Source organism: Mobula hypostoma, chromosome 23 (assembly GCF_963921235.1).
Source record: "Mobula hypostoma chromosome 23, sMobHyp1.1, whole genome shotgun sequence".
NCBI classification, from domain to species: Eukaryota; Metazoa; Chordata; class Chondrichthyes; order Myliobatiformes; family Myliobatidae; genus Mobula; species Mobula hypostoma.
Genome location: NC_086119.1, coordinates 60,686,473 through 60,704,276, shown reverse-complemented (window position 1 = coordinate 60,704,276; position 17,804 = coordinate 60,686,473). Strand labels below are relative to the sequence as shown.

Sequence of the window (17,804 nt, the reverse complement as noted above, 5' to 3'; positions counted from 1 at the left end):
CATAAGTGAAATTAGAAGGGAACCTGAGAAGCACAGAGAGCAAGAAATACATTGGTGGAGAACCAATGATCTCAGTAAATACACGAAGAGGAATTCCAGACGGACTAACAGGTCCATTTGCAGAGATGCAAGACAGGGCACCAAAAATAATCCTGCTGTCCACCTTCTCAAAAGGAGCTCAGTATGAAGAAGAGAGCATTCAGAGGGATGAATGAGGTGGGAAATAGCTGATAGGCATCTGCAAACAGAGAAGGGCCTGGCAGCCTCAGAAAAGAAGACCGCAGGACCTGAAGGCAGGAATACAGGTAGATCAATGAGGCAAGGAAGCTATCAGGACACATGTCTTAATGAGCCAAGCAAAGAATCCAAGCAGGAAGTGGAGGGGCCAGGTTATAGAGCACTACAGCACAGAAATGAGCCCTTTGGCCCATCTAGTCCATGCTGACCTTGTCTGCCTGGTCCCATTTACTTGCATCTGGAGCATATCCGTCCAAACCCCTCACTCACATCATGTACCTATCAAAGTCTGGCCTCCTGACAATTAAGACTAAGAGTAGAGGTGATTCATGCAGTTAGGGAGGGGTTGAAATACAGTGAACAGCTACCAGCTTAAAACTTGGAGTAGACAGACTTCAAGCAGTGAGAGGAAGGATGGAAGGATGAAGGAGAGTGGAGGCTATTTTAATTCACACCCAGAGGCAGCTGGGGTGCATCTCTCTTCTATCCAGAAGAATGCTGGAAACAGAAATCCTCATCGCATTGGAGATTTCTTTAGAGAAGCATTTGGTGCTCAGCAAACTTACAGACAGAAAACTGGGGAGTGGATCAGGTTTGACATGATGGGCACATTTCGTGCTTCCAGGACAATGAACGGTGAAGGTTAAAGGAGACCCTCAACCAACATCACCCAACTCAGCAGTGTAGATATCTGATATGTTCTTTTCTGAGTCCAAACACCATGTGATCAGAGATCACCCTCACCCCCACATAGACCTGCTTGGTGTCACCAAAGACTAAAGATTAATGCATGAGTTCTGCTGTGAGCAAGTCTAGAATAACTCAGGTACTCAGCAGAACATGGTTGTAGATGGAGCGTATAGTGCCTGCAGGTCAGCACAAAATTGTGGGCCAATGGGCCTGTACTATGCTGTAATATTTAATGTTCTGTGTTTAACCTACAGGGAATCATCCAATTATCTGAGATCAGGACAAGGCCAATTTCACCAAGGGCCAAGATCGATCTAAAGTTTTGATCAAAGTCACCTCAGTTTCTGTCCCCAGAGATGCTGCCTGACCTGCTGAACTTTCCCAGCTTTTTATTTTATTCACAAATCAACACAGTTGGGCAGAAACAGTGTGTTCTCCTTCCAGCTGGTGTGGGAGGAAAGATAGTCAGGGTGCTTGAGCAACTGATGTAATGTCCAGAAACAGAACCAGCCTGATTTGGGATCCCTGGTCACAACTGAGGGGCTGTGAAGTTAAATGTTTCAGCTGTTAGTGGATCTCTCTACTGCTGCTTAGCAACCCTTCATTTAAAAGGCAGAATGCCAGAAGTCAGGAGTTAGCTCAAAAGGATCAAAACCCTGTGGAAAGCTGATCAGTCTCCAGATAAACAACTGGCTCATTTCAACAAGAACATCACTGACAGGTCCCCACAGGGGCTTGCCTCCATCTCTACAGACAAGTGAGAGGCATTACAAGTACTTACCATTATCTCGATTAGTCTTGCCTTTCTCTGCTGGTGTCTGGAGAAACAGAACAGATGTGAAATGGAGCTGTTTGCAGCCTTTAATAAAATAATTTCAATACAAGAGGTTTAAATTGAATGACCGTACAAACTGGACGAGAAATTCATACTCCGAAACATCCTCCTTAGTGGCACAGTAGCAACACATTTAGATGCCCCTTTCTGTGACCCAGGCAAAGATTAAAGCTTGGGCAAGATTCTCAGTTGCAGGGAGTCTAAACCATCTGAACAAGAACCTTTCACAATAGTGACACACCTCAAACCACTTACACTGGTAGCAACCCTACACTGGCCACTGAGTAAACTCAGTCACACCCCTACTACCACAACACCACCACACATTACAGAAGGGCCTACTGCAATCAGGGAGCCTGGCTCAAACTGCTCTTCACTTAGCCAGGGGAACAAAAGCCACAAATAGCTGTCTGGCTTGGCTCTGCTGATCCAGATCAGATCGGGCATAAGCTTGGCACTTTTTACCTATAAGTCATACAAGACTTAAATAGGCTATTCAGTCCAATGACTCCATACCAGCCCTTACTCATCCAGACCCATCAGTAAGGTCACCCTTCATATCACCCCACCCCCTACATACACATTGTTGTATTGGACAAGTCCACTTGAGGATCACTCTTACACAAAGCACTTCAAAATAAGAACCACCTGTTATTATGGATGATTAGCCAAAGGCTCCCGTGTTAGATCTTTAATTTTGAGAAAGCTTTAATATTCCAGCCTCAACCAATGCACAACTCACCTTCCTTGCTGCCAGCTTGATGCGAGGAGTAAAGCCATTACAATACAACTGACTCTGAGAGGTGTAAAAGCTGCAAGTAAACAGAAGAGACTGAGTCAGTTCATCCGTTAGTCAGTCAGTCTAAGTCTAGCCTGGTCTGGAAACAGAAAAGTCTACAGAGAGGTAGATGCAGCACAGTCCATCACAGGCAAAACCCTCCCCACTATTAAGCACATCTACAAGGAGCACAAATACACGAAATCAGCATTCATCCAGGCAATACTCTCTTCTCGTTGCTGCCACTGGGAAGGAGGTACAGCAGCCTTGGGTCCCACACTACCAGGTCCAAGAACAGTTATTGCCCTTCAACCACCAGACTCCTGAACCAGCATGGGTAACTTCACTCAACACTGAGCTCATTCCACAACCAATGGACTAACTACAATTCATGTAATTTATTTACTTACTAACTTTTGTTTGCACCATTTGTCTTCTTTTGCACATTAGTTGATTTTGTCTTTGCGAGCAGTTTCTCACTGAGTCTACTGTATGTCTTTGTTTTTCCTGTAAATGCCTGCAAGAAAATGAACCTCAGGGCCATATATGGTGACATATTCTTTAACAGGGATCTCCCAACCAACTAGACCTTGTTGAACTAACAAAAGCACCAATGAACTGGGTGGTGGTGAATAATCTCAAAAAGGCAGGAGGAGAAGATGGCAGTGTGCCGCACGTGCACAGCTCTCCGGTGAAAAATGATGTTGTATCTGTTAAATAGGGGCCGTGGACAATTCTGATTTGATGGAGAATGGACGTGAAAGCACAGAGGAACATCTGGAGAAATTTCTGAAACACCCGTCCGCTGCTGGTGTTACTGTGTGGTTGGGAATCTTTCAGAGGGTAGGCCCCAAAATCACCGGCCTTGCCTGCTTTTGGCAACTGAGAAGGAGGTCTAATCGCTCAGACAGAGATGGCGCTCAGTACTCGGTGTCAGAGAGCTGATCAGAGCTCGAAGTTTTCGGATGACTCAGAGTCCGATTGTGGTTGGCATTGCAGGGAGAGTTTTTCTTCCTTCTCCCATCTGCGTGAGATGTGGGACATTTGAGAAACTTTGAACTTTACTGTGCTCACGGACTTCTTCATCAAGTTATGGTATTGTTACACTGTTTGTAACTATATGTTATAACTATGTGGTTTTGTCAGGTTTTCAGTCTTGGTTTGTCCTGTGTTTTGTGATATCACACCGGAGGAAATATTGTATCATTTCTTAATGCATGCATTACTAAATGACAATAAAAGAGGACTACGTGTCATAATCATATATTCCTGCATTGATAATAAATCTACTGTGAACTTTAACAGGGATCTCCCAACCAACTAGACCTTGTTGATCTCACAAAAGCACCAATGAACTGGGTGGTGGTGAATAATCTCAAGCTCTTCAGTGCAGAGTTTGGGTGGATTTGACCCAGAACTAGCCCATTCCCTGTCTCCAGTGCTGACTCCAGTCTTTGCCCTTCTGCCCCCTCTCTCCCCATGATTGGTTGTCCATCATATCCAACGATGACAGTCAGACCTGTGCAGTTCTTTAGATGAGATGAAATGGACAAAGAAAACTGTGCGGGAGAATTTTTAAAGTGGAGAAGCCATTGCACAGGAGTAGTTCCACTCGAACTCAGAAGTCCCGGTCCACTGGTACGACTAGTCATCACAACTGTGGGTTTCCTTGGTTGCAGTGGATGACTATGACTTCTTCTATGCCTCGTCATCCCCTTCACTCTGAAGAAAGACTGCACAAGCACGTGGACGTCAGCCAGTTAGAACAGCGAGAAGGGACTAAATGGAGACGATTATTTCTTCAGCAGTTTGATTGAGGTACGACTGCGCAAGCGCATGGACGTCAGCTAGTTAGAACAGTGAGAAGAGCTTAAAGGAGACAGCTGTACAGAGTGGGTGACAGAGTAGAGGGAGACAGAGAAGGAGAGCTTTGGCTCAACGGGACTTCGGTGATAACGGGTCAAGGTTGCCTGTGTAGAGTACAGATAGGAAGTCTGTGTGTGAGGCCGGTGTTCTGTGCTCGGTGTCAGATGTGGGAGGTCCAAGAGACTCCCAGCCTCCAGGACAGCATTAGGGAACTGGAGATGCAGCTCGATGACCTTCATCTGGTCAGGGACAGCGAGGAGGTGATAGAGAGGAGTGATAGGCAAGTAGTCACACCAGGGCCTCGGGAGACAGATAAGTGGGTAACAGTCAGGAGAGGGAAGGGTAAGAGTCAGATACTAGAGAGTACCCCTGTGGCTGCCCCCCTTAACAATAAGTACTCCTGTTTGAGTACTGTTTGCGGAGGAGGGGGGGGGACAGCCTACTTGGGAGCAGCAACAGTGTCTGCGCCTCTGGCACAGAGTCAGGCCCTGTGGCTCAGAAGGGTAGGGAAAGGAAGAGGATGGTAGCAGTGATTGGGGACTCTACAGTTAGGGGGTCAGACAGGCGATTATGGGGACGCAGGAAAGAAACATTGATGGTAGTTTGCCTCCCAGGCGCCAGGGTCCGGGATATTTCTGATCACGTCCACGATATCCTGAAGTGGGAAGGAGAACAGCCAGAGGTCCTGAAAACAGACTACAGGGAGTTAGGAAGGAAGTTGAGAAGCAGGACCTCAAAGGTAGTAATCTCGGGATTACTGCCTGTGCCACGCGATAGTGAGTATGGGAATAGAGTGAGGTGGAAGATTAATGCATGGCTGAGGGATTGGAGCAGGGGGCAGGGGGCAGGGGGCAGGGGGCAGGGATTCAGATTTCTGGATCATTGGGACCTCTTTTGGGGCAGGTGTGACCTGTACAAAAAGGACCAATATTCTGGCAGGGAGGTTTGCTAGAGCTACTGGGGAGACTTTAAACTAGAAATGCTGCGGAGTGGGAACCAAACTGAAGAGACAGAGGAAGAGGCAGTTGGCTAACAAATAAAGAAAGCTTGGAGTCAGTGCGAGAGGAAGAATAGGCAGGGGATAGGGAAGTCATGCGCACATACCGATGGTTTGAGATGTGTCTATTTTAATGCAAGGTGTATTATGAACAAAGGGGCTGAGCTTAGAGCGTGGATCAGTACTTGGAGCTATGATGTTGTGGCCACTACAGAGACTTGGAGGGCTCAGGGACAGGAATGATTACTTAGAGTGCCAGGCTTTAGATGTTTCAGAAAGGACAGGGAGGGAGGCAAAAGAAGGTGGGGGCATGGCACTGTTGATCAGAGATAGTGTCACAGCTGCAGAAAAGGAGGAAGTCATGGAGGGATTCCACTCTGTGGGTGGAAGTTAGGAACAGGAAGAGGTTCAATAACTCTACTGGGCATTTTTTATAGACCACACAATAGTAACAGGGACATCGAGGAGCAGAAAAGGAGACAGATTCTGAAAAGGTGTAAAAACAATAGGGTTGTCGTGGTGGGAGATTTTAATTTCCCAAATATTGACTGGCATCTCCCTGGAGGAGTTTAGATGGCGTGGAGTTTGTTAGGTGTGTTCAGGAGGGTTTCTTGACACAATATTAAGGGAGATTAAGGGAGCTGGGGCTTTACTTTCTGGAGAGGAGGAGGATGAGAGGAGACATGAGTGAGGTATACAAGATATTAAGAGGAATAGACAGAGTGGATAGCCAGCGCCTCTTCCCCAGGGCACCACTGCTCAATACAAGAGGACATGGCTTTAAGGTAAGGGATAGGAAGTTCAAGGGGGATATTAGAGGAAGGTTTATTCACTCAGAGTGGTTGTTGCATGGAATACACTGCCTGAGTCAGTGGTGGAGGCAGATACACTAGAGAAATTTGAGAGACAACTAGACATGTATATGGAGGAATTTAAGGTGGGGGGGGGTTTAAGGGTCAACACAACATTGTGGGCCAAAGGGCCTGTACTGTGCTGTACTGTTCTATGTTCTATATTCTAATATGTAGATAAGCCTACAAGAGGAGAGGTATTGGGAAATGAACCTGGTCAGGTGTCAGATTTCTCAGTGGGAGAGCATTTTGAAGATAGTGATCACAATTCTATCTTCTTTACCATAGCATTGGAGAGGGATAGGAACAGACAAGTTAGGAAAGTGTTTAATTGGAGTAAGGGGAAATATGAGGTAGGAACTTGGAAGCATAAATTGGGAACAGATGTTCTCAGGGAAATGCACGTAAGAAATGTGGCAAATGTTTAGGGGACATTTGCGTGAAGTTCTGCATAGGTACATTCCAATGAGACAGGGAAAGGATGGTAGGGTACAGGAACCGTGGTGTACAAAGGCTGTTGTAACTCTAGTCAAGAAGAAAAGAAAAGCTTAAGAAAGGTTCAAAAAACTAGTTCATGATAGAGATCTTGAATATTATAAGGCTAGCAGGAAGAAGCTTAAGAATAAAATTAGGAGAGGCAGAAAGGGCCATGATAAGGCCTTGGCGGACAGGATTAAGGAAAACCCCAAAGCATTCTGCAAGAGCAAGAGGATAAGATGTGAGAGAATAGGACCAATCAAGTGTGACAGTAGAAAACTGTGTATGGAACGGGAGGAAATAGTGGAGTTACTTAATGAATACTTTGCTTCAGTATTCACTACGGGAAAAGATCTTGGCGATTGTAGGGATGACTTACAGTGGACTGAAAAGCTTGAACATATATATATATTAAGAAAGAGGATGTGCTGGAGCTTCTGGAAAGCATCAAGTTGGACAAGTCACCGGGACTGGACAAGATGTACCCCAGGTTACTGTGGGAGGCGAGGAAGGAGATTGCTAAGCCTCTGGCGATGATCTTTGCATCATCAATGGGGACAGGAGAGGTTCTGGAGAATTGGAGGCTCGCAAATGTTGTTCCCTTATTCACGAAAGGGAGTAGAGCTAGCCCAGGAAATTATACACCAGTGAGTCTTACTTCAGTGGTTGGCAAGTTGATGGAGAAGATCCTGAGAGGCAGGATTTATGAAAATTTGGAGAGGCATAACATGATTAGGAATAGTCAGCATGGCTTCGTCAAAGGCAGGTCGTGCTTTACGAGCCAGATTGAATTTTTTGAGGATGCGACTAAACACATTGATGAGGGTAGAGCAATAGATGTAGTGTATATGAATTTCAGCAAGGCACTTGATCAGGTACCCCATGCAAAGTCTATTGAGAAAGTAAGGAGGCATGGGATACAAGTGGCCCTTGCTTTGTGGATCCAGAATTTGCTTGCCCACAGAATGCAAAGAGTGGTTGTGGACAGGTCATATTTTGCATGGAGGTCGGTCACCAGGTGTGTGCCTCAAGGATCAGTTCTGGGACCCTTACTCTTCGTGATTTTTATAAATGATCTGGATGAAGAAGTTGAGGGATGGGTTAGTAAATTTGCTGATGACACAAAGGTTGGAGGTGTTGTGGATAATGTGGAGGTCTGTCAGAGGTTACAGCTGGACATTGATCGGATGCAAAACTGGGCTGAGAAGTGGCAGATGGAGTTCAACCCAGATATGTATGAGGTGGTTCATTTTGGTAGGTCAAATATGATGGCAGAATATATTATTAATTGTAAGACTCTTGGCAGTGTGGAGGATCAGAGGGATCTTGGGTCCGAGTCCAGAGGACACTCAAAGTTGTTATTCAGGTTGACTCTGTGGTTAAGAAGGCATATCATGCACTGGCCTTCATCAACCATGGATTGAGTTTAGGAGCCGACAGGTGTTGCAGACCTCACTTGGAGTATTGTGCTCAGTTCTGGTCACCTCACTATAGGAAGGATATGGAAAGCATAAAATGGGTGCAGAGAAGATTTACAAAGATGTTGCCTGGATTGTGCAGCATGCCTTATGAGGATAGGTTGATTGAACTCAGCCTTTCCTTGTGGAGCGATGGTGGACGAGAGGTGACTGATAGAGGTGTATAAGATGATGAGAGGCATTGATTGTGTGGATAGTCAGAGGCTTTTTCCGAGAGCTGAAATGGCTAACACGAGAGGGCATAGTTTTAAGGTGCTTGGAAGCAGGTACAGAGAAGATGTTAGGGGTAAGTATTTTTTTAAAGCAATGAGTGGTGAGTGCATGGAATGGCAATGGGTAACCCTAGGTAATTTCTATAGTAAGGACATGTTCGGCACAGCTTTGTGGGCCAAAGGGCCTGTATGGTGCCATTGGCTTTATAATATCTTTACTGTTCCCGTACATCTCTCACAAGCTTACCTCTCTTCCTCTTGCCTCTCCACACCACCAGTTAAAATCCAGTCAAAATGCACAGGTGTGAAGGGTGGGTCTGCCACAACATGAGTATGTACAGAGAATTGTGGCAAGTTTGGCCAAAGGTGAACAGGGGTCTGAGCCAGGTGGGAGTGTGTTGCTGAGTCTTGGCCCGACCTCAGATAGTCTGGTGGATTTGAAACTGTTCAGTTTCGGGGCCTTCATCCACATTTAACCACCACATCTCACCTTTGCTGGCACGGGAGCAGATCCACTTAACCTTCCTGTCCATGCCCAACAATAATGTTTCACACATTGGTGGTCTCCAGTCCTGTGCTTCACATTCTATCCTGATGGAACAGTCGCCTTTGCCATAGCTGAGTGCAGCAGTAGGAGTTCTGAAGCTGGTGACCCTCTCTCTTTATGTTAGTGCTGGGTGGCATCTGGGTTTGGAGGGGAAGGAGCCTTCCAGAAACACAGGAAGCAGACTCTTGACCTTCCAATTAATTGCTCAGAGACGAAGGTTAAACAAAAACAGAACCTAGAAAACTATAGCACAGTACAAGCTCTTCAGCCCACAGCATTGTGTCAAAGTTTTAACCGACTCTAAGATTATTCTAACCCTTCCCTCCTATGTAGCCCTCCATTTCTCTATTATCCAAGTGCTGGTCTAAGAGTCTTTTTTTTTAAATGTCCCAGATGAATCTATCACTACCCCTGGCAGGGCATTCCACACACCCACCTCTCTGTAAAATATTTACCTTTGACATCTCCTCCCAATCACCTTAAAATTATGCCCTTATATTAGCCATTTCCACACTGGGAAAAATTCTCTGGTCATCCACTCAACCTACACCTCGTAACATCTTATACACCTCTATCAGGTCACCTCTCATCTGTCATTATTCCAGAGAGAAAAGCCCTAGTTCACTCAACCTGTCCTCATAAAACAAGCTCTCTAATCCAGGCAGCATCCTGGTAAATATCCTCTGCAGTCTCTCCAAAACTTCCACATCCTTCCTATGAGGCAACAACAACTGAACACAATATTCCAAGGGTGGTCTAACCAGGAGTTTATAGAGCTGCAACATTACCTTGGAGCTCTTGAACTCCATCTCCTGACCAATAAGAGGCCAGCATATCATACACCTTCTTAACAACCCTTATCAACTTGCGTGACGACTTTGCAGGATCTATGGACATGGATTCCAAGATCCTTTCTTCCCCCCTTCCCACCACACAGTTAAGAATCCTGTATTCTGCCTTCAAATTCAACCTTCCAAAGTGAATCACTTCACACTTTGCCAGGTTGAACTCCATCTGCCACTTCTCAGCCCAGTTCTGCATCCTGTCAATGTCCCATTGTTGTGTGTTCGTCCATTGTCGACGTCGATGAGGACCTCATTATGATGGTGTCGAGACTAGCACATGGTTTGGATTTAAGTGAGGGAGAGTTGCGCAGTGTCAGCCTCACTCTCTCTTCCCAATTCCCATCTGGATCCAGTGACAAGACAGAGTCGAGATGGCTGGAGATCGGACTAGGCGCAGTGGATGACCAGGATGTCTTCTGTGTCTTGTCCTGCTCTACACGTTCCACGACGCTTGCAGAGACCGCCTTCTTGACCGTTGGACCTTCCATTGGTCTCGTCCGCTCAATCCGCCGGAGTCTGTCTTTACATGCTGGGATAGACAACTCCTTATCTCACTGAGGGTTTGAGACTCGTCGGCTACCCTCACCTGGTTTAGCCGGCGTGTCGAAGCCGTTGCCCGGGGTGTGGCCGCTGTCGCATGCAAACAGCTACGGGGAGCCACAGGTGAGAGCTGAGTGCCAGGTGGGGACCAAAGCTGGACTAACCGCCTTTAAAAGGACGTGACACGTTCCCCCACCAGAGGTGCTATCCCCTGACACCCCATACACCCATTGTAACCTACAACCTTCTACACTGTCCACAACTCCACCAACCTACGTGTTACCTGAAAACTTACTAACTCACCCTTCTACTTCCTCATCTGTCATTTATATATTAAAAAACCTTGCTTATGTTTAGAAGCTGATAGTTCAGTGCACAAAATATATTCAAAGCGTTTGTGTGTGTTCACTGTAGCAATTGTAAGAAGTATAGGAACCTATTCATGTTCAGCAAAGTCCCACCAATATCAATGCACAAGGTAATGTATGTGACATTGGTTGAAGATTAAACACTGGCAACAACATCATCTGCTTTCATTTAAATTGAGTCAAAGATTTTTTTTTAAACACCTACCCATGATAGACATTGTCTTGGTTTATCATCTCATCTGAAGATATCACCTCTGATAGCGTAGCACCCAATATTGTACCGAGCACTGACCTAGGATAAAGCCTCCTCCATTCCACAACTCAGATCCACACCTTCAACAGCTGACCTTCTGACAGAGAAAGAGCCAACACAGAGCCACAGTGCTGATAGTGCTGAGTTTGCTACTGTCACAGCCACATCCACTTCTGCCAGTCAATGACTGAGTAATGGAAGTGCCATCGCAAGAATCACCTACCTGTGGTTTATCCAGTGAGGAATGTTGTAGTCATCACCCAGACGAGAATCCCCAGGGATCTTTCGATTGTGCAGCTGTTAATAAGGGAGGAGTTAAATATTTCATACCAACAAAACTCCAAAGGAATATACAGAGGATAATGTTAACCAATTCCAGTGCATTGGCTGTTAACACAACAATGTATTTCATTCCATGTTTCAATGTACACATGACAAACATGAAGCTTGCACTTTTCTTTTAACATCTTTACTCCTCAATCAAATTTATCGATATTGAAATATCTCTTTAAATATCTGGTTCTGCCTCTGACTACATTTCCTTCCAATCCCACACCCCTGCCTACACTAACTGAGACCAAAGATTTTTGCAATTGACTTCACTTAAGACACTAGTCTCAGACATAGGTTTCATACACAATTTTCTCACAGTGAAGCTGAATAGCAAATTCTATCAAATCATAATCATTCATCTTCCTAGGTTTCACCTCTTTTAAATTGGTTGTATCAGGGCCTGGTATGAAAACACCAAAGCCCAGGAACGGAAAAGTCTACAAATGTGGTGGTTACAGCCCAGTCCATCACACAGAATGCCCTCTTTGTCTCTGAGCACATCTACATGGAGTGCTGCCACAAGTAAGCAACATCTATCATCAAGGACCCCCACCACCCAGGCCATGCTCTCTTCTTGCTGTTGCCATTAGGGAGGAGGTTCTGGAGCCTCAAGACTCACACCACCTGGGTCAGGAACAGTTGTTACCCCTCAACCATCAGGCTCCTGAACCAGTTTGAATAACTCCACTCACCCCAACACAAAACTGACCCCACAACCTACAGACTCACTTTCAAGTAGGCTACAACTCATGCTCCGAGTACTATTTATTAACTTTAAATTATTTGCATGATTTGTTTTTTTTTTTGCACATTGTTTGTCAGACTTCGTTATTTAGTTTTCATAAATTCTATTGTATTTATTTTTCTGTAAATGGCTGCAAGAAAATGAATCTCAGGGTAGTGTATGGTGACACACAGCATACGTCCTTTGATAATAAATTTACACTAAACCTTTATTATGAAATTATAAACTAATCCTGGTCTTGAATCAGTTATCAATGATGAACATGGTGTTCCCTGGCAAGTTCCATAATGCTTTCTTCCAGAAACCACCCTCAATACACTCTATGAGCTCGCCGTGAAGGCTGCTTTGGCCACACTTATTCTAATACTGTTTACACAAGTATTCATTATTTCTACAGCACAGTACTATGGAGGGACCTACGCCCTACTCCCACCAATTTCCCTCCATTGCTCTTTCTTACAGATTAGATCATTAGATCCACTGGGCACTGTAAATCACCCCAAGTCTACACTTAAGTGGTAGAATTGGGGGGGGGGAGGGAACTGATGGTAATGTAGGGAAAAACGTTACAGGGAAAATTAGTAGGGAACAGGTTTACTGAGAGCTAGCATAGGTTTGACAGACTGAATGCCATCCTCCTTTCAATAGGAGATATGGAAACTAATTCTACACCTTAGATCTTTTGAGTCAAGATGATATGAAGGGTGATAAAAGTCAGAGTCTCCACTCTTTAAGCAGAGAGGAGACAAGAGGGATCAGTTCAGTAGAACAGAGGGATCTAGGAATAATGGTGCATAGTTCCCTGAAGGTGGAATCTCATGCGGATAGGGTGGTGAAGAAAACTGGCCTTTATAAATCAGAGCATTGAGTATAGGAGTTCGGATGTAATGCTGAAATTGTGCAAGGCATTGGTAAGGCCAAATTTGGAGTATTGTGTACAGTTCTGGTCACTGAATTGTAGGAAAGATGTCAACAAAATTGAGAGTGTACAGAGAAGATTCAGTAGAATGTTACCTGGGTTTCATCTCCTAAGTTACAGAGAAAGGTTGAACAAGTTGGGTCTTTATTCTTTGGAGCATAGAAGGTTGAGGGGGGACTTGATAGAGGTATTTAAAATTATGAGGGGGATAGATAGAGTTGACATAGATAGGCTTTTTCCATTGAGAGTGGGGGAGATTCAAACAAGAGGGCATGAGTTGAGAGTTAAAGGGCAAAAGTTTAGGGGTAACATGAGGGGGAACTTCTTTACTCAGAGAGTGGTAGCTGTGTGGAACGAGCTTCCAGCAGAAATGGTTGAGGCAGGTTCGATGTTGTCATTTAAAGATTAACTGGACAGCTATATGGACAGGAAAGGAATGGAGGGTTATGGGCTGAGTGCAGGTCAGTGGGACTAGGTGAGAGAGTTCAGCACGGACTAGAAGGGCCGAGATGGCCTGTTTCCATGCTGTAATTGTTATATGGTTATAAGACAGAAAATTACAGGCCAGTCAGCCTGACTTCAGTGGTGGGGAAGATGCTGGGAGTCCTTTAAGAATGAGGTTTCAGGATACTTAGAGGTACATGATAAAATCAGCATGGGAAACCATGCCTTATTAAAAATTAAATTAAATTAAAAATTTGCTTCTTTAAGAAAAGAACAGGCACGAGAGACAGGAGAGAGTCAGCAGATGTTGTGTACTTGGATTTTCCGAAGGTTTTTGACAAAGTGCTATACATGAGACTGCTTAACAAGATAAGAGCCCATGGTATTACAGAAAAGATACTAGTGTGGATGGAAAATTAGCTGACTGGCAGGAGGCAGAGTGGGAATAAAGGGGGCCTTTTCCGGTTGGATGCCAGTGACTAGTGGTGTTCTACAGATGTCACTGTTTGGACCGCTTCTTTTCATGTTATATGTCAATGATTTGGATGATAGAATTGATGGCTTTGTGGCCATTTGTGAACGATACAGAGATAGTACTGAAGAAGCAGGTAGTTTGCAGAAGGAGGCTGGGAAAAGGAGTGGCAGATTGAATACAGTGTTGGAAAAGGTATCCTTGTTATACACGTCTTCAGACAATGCGGATTCACAGTTATGCCAGGAACCTATTTCTACCAACGTCTCCTTATATGTGTCCAAAACTCACAGTTATGCGAGGAACACTGCTTTCCAGCCAATTCAAGTCATGTGTGCATGCCTCAGTCTCACTGTTGGGACGAGAAGCATTGCTTTCCCGCCAATACAAGTCAGGTGCGCACCTCACAATCTCACTCCCACCAGTCTCACATTGGTTTTGGCAAGGCGTGGATGTGCGATCCTGCGCTCTTAAACTTTTGTTGGTTTTACCTACGGTGAAGTGATTTTGTGCTTAAAATATTTAACCATGCCCCCTAAGTGTCCAATCTCATGTCCTGGGCCATCAGCCGAGCGGCAGAGAACCGTTTTAACACTTGAAAAAAAGTTGGAAATTATAAACAGTGCGGCATCGGCCCTGGGATGCTACTGCTGGGAACAAGAACTTGCCTTTAAGGTTCTTTTGTTGCTTGACAATGCGCCAGCCCATCCTAAACATTTCGACAGCATTCATCCTAACATAACAGTGCATTTCTTGCCGCCTAACACAACATCGCTGATTCAACTACTCGACCAAGATGTGATCCACATTCAAGGCATACGTTTTTTTTTAACAGCAAACTATCTCTCAGATGCTGCAGGCAACAGACGATTTTGAAAATCCCGGGAGTTTACCAACAGTGAGGGAATGGTGGAAGTCAGAACACTTGGCACAAATGGCGATGGACATGGACCCAAGTTTAGAACGGAGTCAGCATTTCAGTCTTTCCCTGCCGTCAACCCTTCTTCCCTACAAGCAAATTTATGCTGAAAAACAAAATCCTGCCAAGCAAACAACCCTCACCACTTTCTTCAAATCGGTGTAATCTCCTGCTGCCAGCAGTTCTAAGAGTTCTGTGAGTCTTCCTTCACCCCTTGCTGTGCTTGATATTATCCTGACGACCACAACCATCCACCTTATCCGTGTAAAGCTGCCTGACACCACAATAACCACTCGTCTCCTAGAGCGAACACACCTGCCACTGTTGGTGAGTACTGTACACCCTAGGATGTTAACTTTCTATGATTTATTACATTGAATATTACCTTAAATTGATGAAATATAATATAAATGTTGTCTTGTGGTACTGCTTTTGTGTCGTATTGGTATGAAAATGTGAATAAATTACAGATAAAACATATTTAGGAAGCCTTCTGGAACACATCCCTATTTTCTCCATTTAAGTAATTATTCACATTATGCGTCGACTGCGAGGAACGTATCCCCCGCATATAATGAGGACAGGGTGTATGGTCATGCGCTTTAGTAGAAGGAATAAAAGTGTAGGCTGTTTTCTAAATGGGGAGCAAAAGGTTAATGTATGAGGAGTGTTTAATGGCTCTGGGCACATACTCACTGGAGTTTAGAAGAATGAGGGACAATTTTATTGAAACCTATCAAATATTGAAAGGCCTAAATAGATTAGATGTGGAGAGGATGTTTCCTATAGTGGGGGAGGCTAGGACCAGAAGGCTTAGCTTCAAAATAAAAGGACATCCTTTTAGAACAGAAATGAGAAGGAATTTCTTCAGCAGAGGGGGTGAATCTGTGGAATTTATTGACACAGACAGCTGGAGGCCAAGCCACTGTGTATTTTTTTTTAAAGTGGAGAATGATAGGCTCTTGATTAGTAAGGAGGTGAAAGTTTACAGGAAGAAGGCAGGAATATGGATTTGAAAGGGACAATATATCAACCATGATGGGCTGAATGGCCTGATTCTGCAACTATGCCGTATGGACTATTCACACAGCCTCACTCACCTTGAACAAGGGCACAGCATGAAGAGGCTGCTCACCCATACACACCAGGTCAACACCAATACCTAGGCAACAGAAATAGAGACCATTAGGAAATTGTTTTAAGCAGCAAAAGGAAAAATATCAGAGATTTCCCATTAGCAAACTAAAACAGCTCTTCTCGAAACATGGGGTATGTTGAGCGAGTTTGGCTGCCAGGGATCATTAGGCGATCAGCACATAGGACTGAGCACTGGCAAGCTGTGGGACTGAGATCTAAAGAGCCACACTCCAATCAGACATGTACATGTCCAAGTAGCCCCATGCTCAGGCGAGGCTCTCAGTTGGTTGGAGTTGACCACGGATGTTGTGTTCTAGCTGTCTACTGTATGTGATATGCAAGCCAGGGCAGTACGATATGGAGACCAAGCTGTTGCTCATGCAGCAGGCTCCTCTCCACATCTAATGAATCCAAAGGAACAGCAGAGACCGACACAGGTTGGCACTAGTCAGCACTGAACTCAACGTCCCTTTAGGGACTCCAGCTCTGGATTTTTCCCCTTGGGGTTTACTCCCAAAACCTTACCCATGAGTGGGTATAGCCACAAGGCAGTGGAAGCTTGAGATCAGCGTTTTCCTTCTCCTAGATGAACTGCCAACCACAGCGGATGAGCTCCATCTGCCTGGTGACTGGTTTTAAGGTGCCACCCTTGCCTCTTCTCCTATCAATGGACTGTTTCCCCAGGCTTAGTTGCTAAGCCACACGCGAAGGCCAGTAGCTGGACTTGGTTGTCAGAGGCTATTCAAGACATATACCATTGGGACTATTTAATAGGTCATGGGAGCTTATTCTCACTACCTCCCCCTATGACAAGCTTAAAGGACCTCCTCCTGAAGGTTCTATCAGATACCAGAGGCCAAACCTTTACTCAGTTTGAAGACTACAGCATTCAGTCAGAAAGTGTGAGGAGGACAGTGGAAACTCAGTGGCAGAGGTAAAAGATAATGAAGTTAGCTTTATTTGTCACATACATTATACATTGAAACATCAAAATATTCTGTGAAATACATCATTTGTATCAAATCAGATCTGTCAGGATTGCCCGCAAGTGCCACCACATTTCTGGTGCCAATGTAGCAAGCCCACAACTTACTAACACTAACTGAACATCTTTGGGAGGAAACCCATGCAGTCATGGGAGGAACATACAAACTACTTACAGACAGCAGTGGGAATTGAACTGATCGGTGATTGCTGGCACTATAAAATGTGGCACTATAAAATGCTGAGGATGTTCTACGAGTCTGTGGTGGCCAGTGCTATCATGTTTGCTGTTGTGTGCTGGGGCAGCAGGCTGAGGGTAGCAGACACCAACAGAATCAACAAACTTATTCGTAAGGCCAGTGATGTTGTGGGGATGGAACTGGACTCTCTCACGCTGGTGTCTGTAAAGAGGATGCCGTCTCAGTTGCATGCCATCTTGGTCGATGTCTCCCATCCACTACATAATGTACTGGGTAGGCACAGGAGTACATTCAGCCAGAGACTCATTCCTCCAAGATGCAGCACAGAGCGTGATAGGAAGTTATTCCTGCCTGTGGTCACCAAACTTTACAACTCCTCCCTTGGAGGGTCAGACACCCTGTGCCGATAGGCTGGTCCTGGACTTATTTCATAATTTACTGACATAATTTTACATATTACTATTTAACTATTTATGGTTCTATTACTATTTATTATTTATGGTGCAACTGTAACGAAAACCAATTTTCCCCTGGGATCAATAAAGTATGACTATGACTACCATGCTACCCTGTGTATGCACCTCTGTTAATGGTGGATGGCTCTTTGAGTGACTCAGTGCTTGACTGGGTTCCATAGGGCTTAGTTATAGTTAGTTGTAGTATTCATTATTAACTTA

At 44.8% G+C, this 17,804-nt stretch overlaps 1 protein-coding gene across 12 annotated transcripts in view; it reads right to left on the bottom strand.

The window, feature by feature from the left end:
- The window catches only part of depdc5 (DEP domain containing 5, GATOR1 subcomplex subunit), a 250,444-nt gene that overhangs the window by 166,377 nt on the left and 66,263 nt on the right, over positions 1 to 17,804 (bottom strand). For all 12 annotated transcript variants that reach the window (XM_063031849.1, XM_063031837.1, XM_063031844.1 and 9 more), the window contains 4 exons: positions 15,907 to 15,968; positions 11,198 to 11,271; positions 2,505 to 2,574; positions 1,709 to 1,745 (listed from right to left, as the gene is read on the bottom strand). In XM_063031849.1, the coding sequence (XP_062887919.1) occupies positions 1,709 to 1,745; positions 2,505 to 2,574; positions 11,198 to 11,271; positions 15,907 to 15,968 (243 nt within the window). The remainder of the gene's footprint in view (positions 1 to 1,708; positions 1,746 to 2,504; positions 2,575 to 11,197; positions 11,272 to 15,906; positions 15,969 to 17,804) is intronic.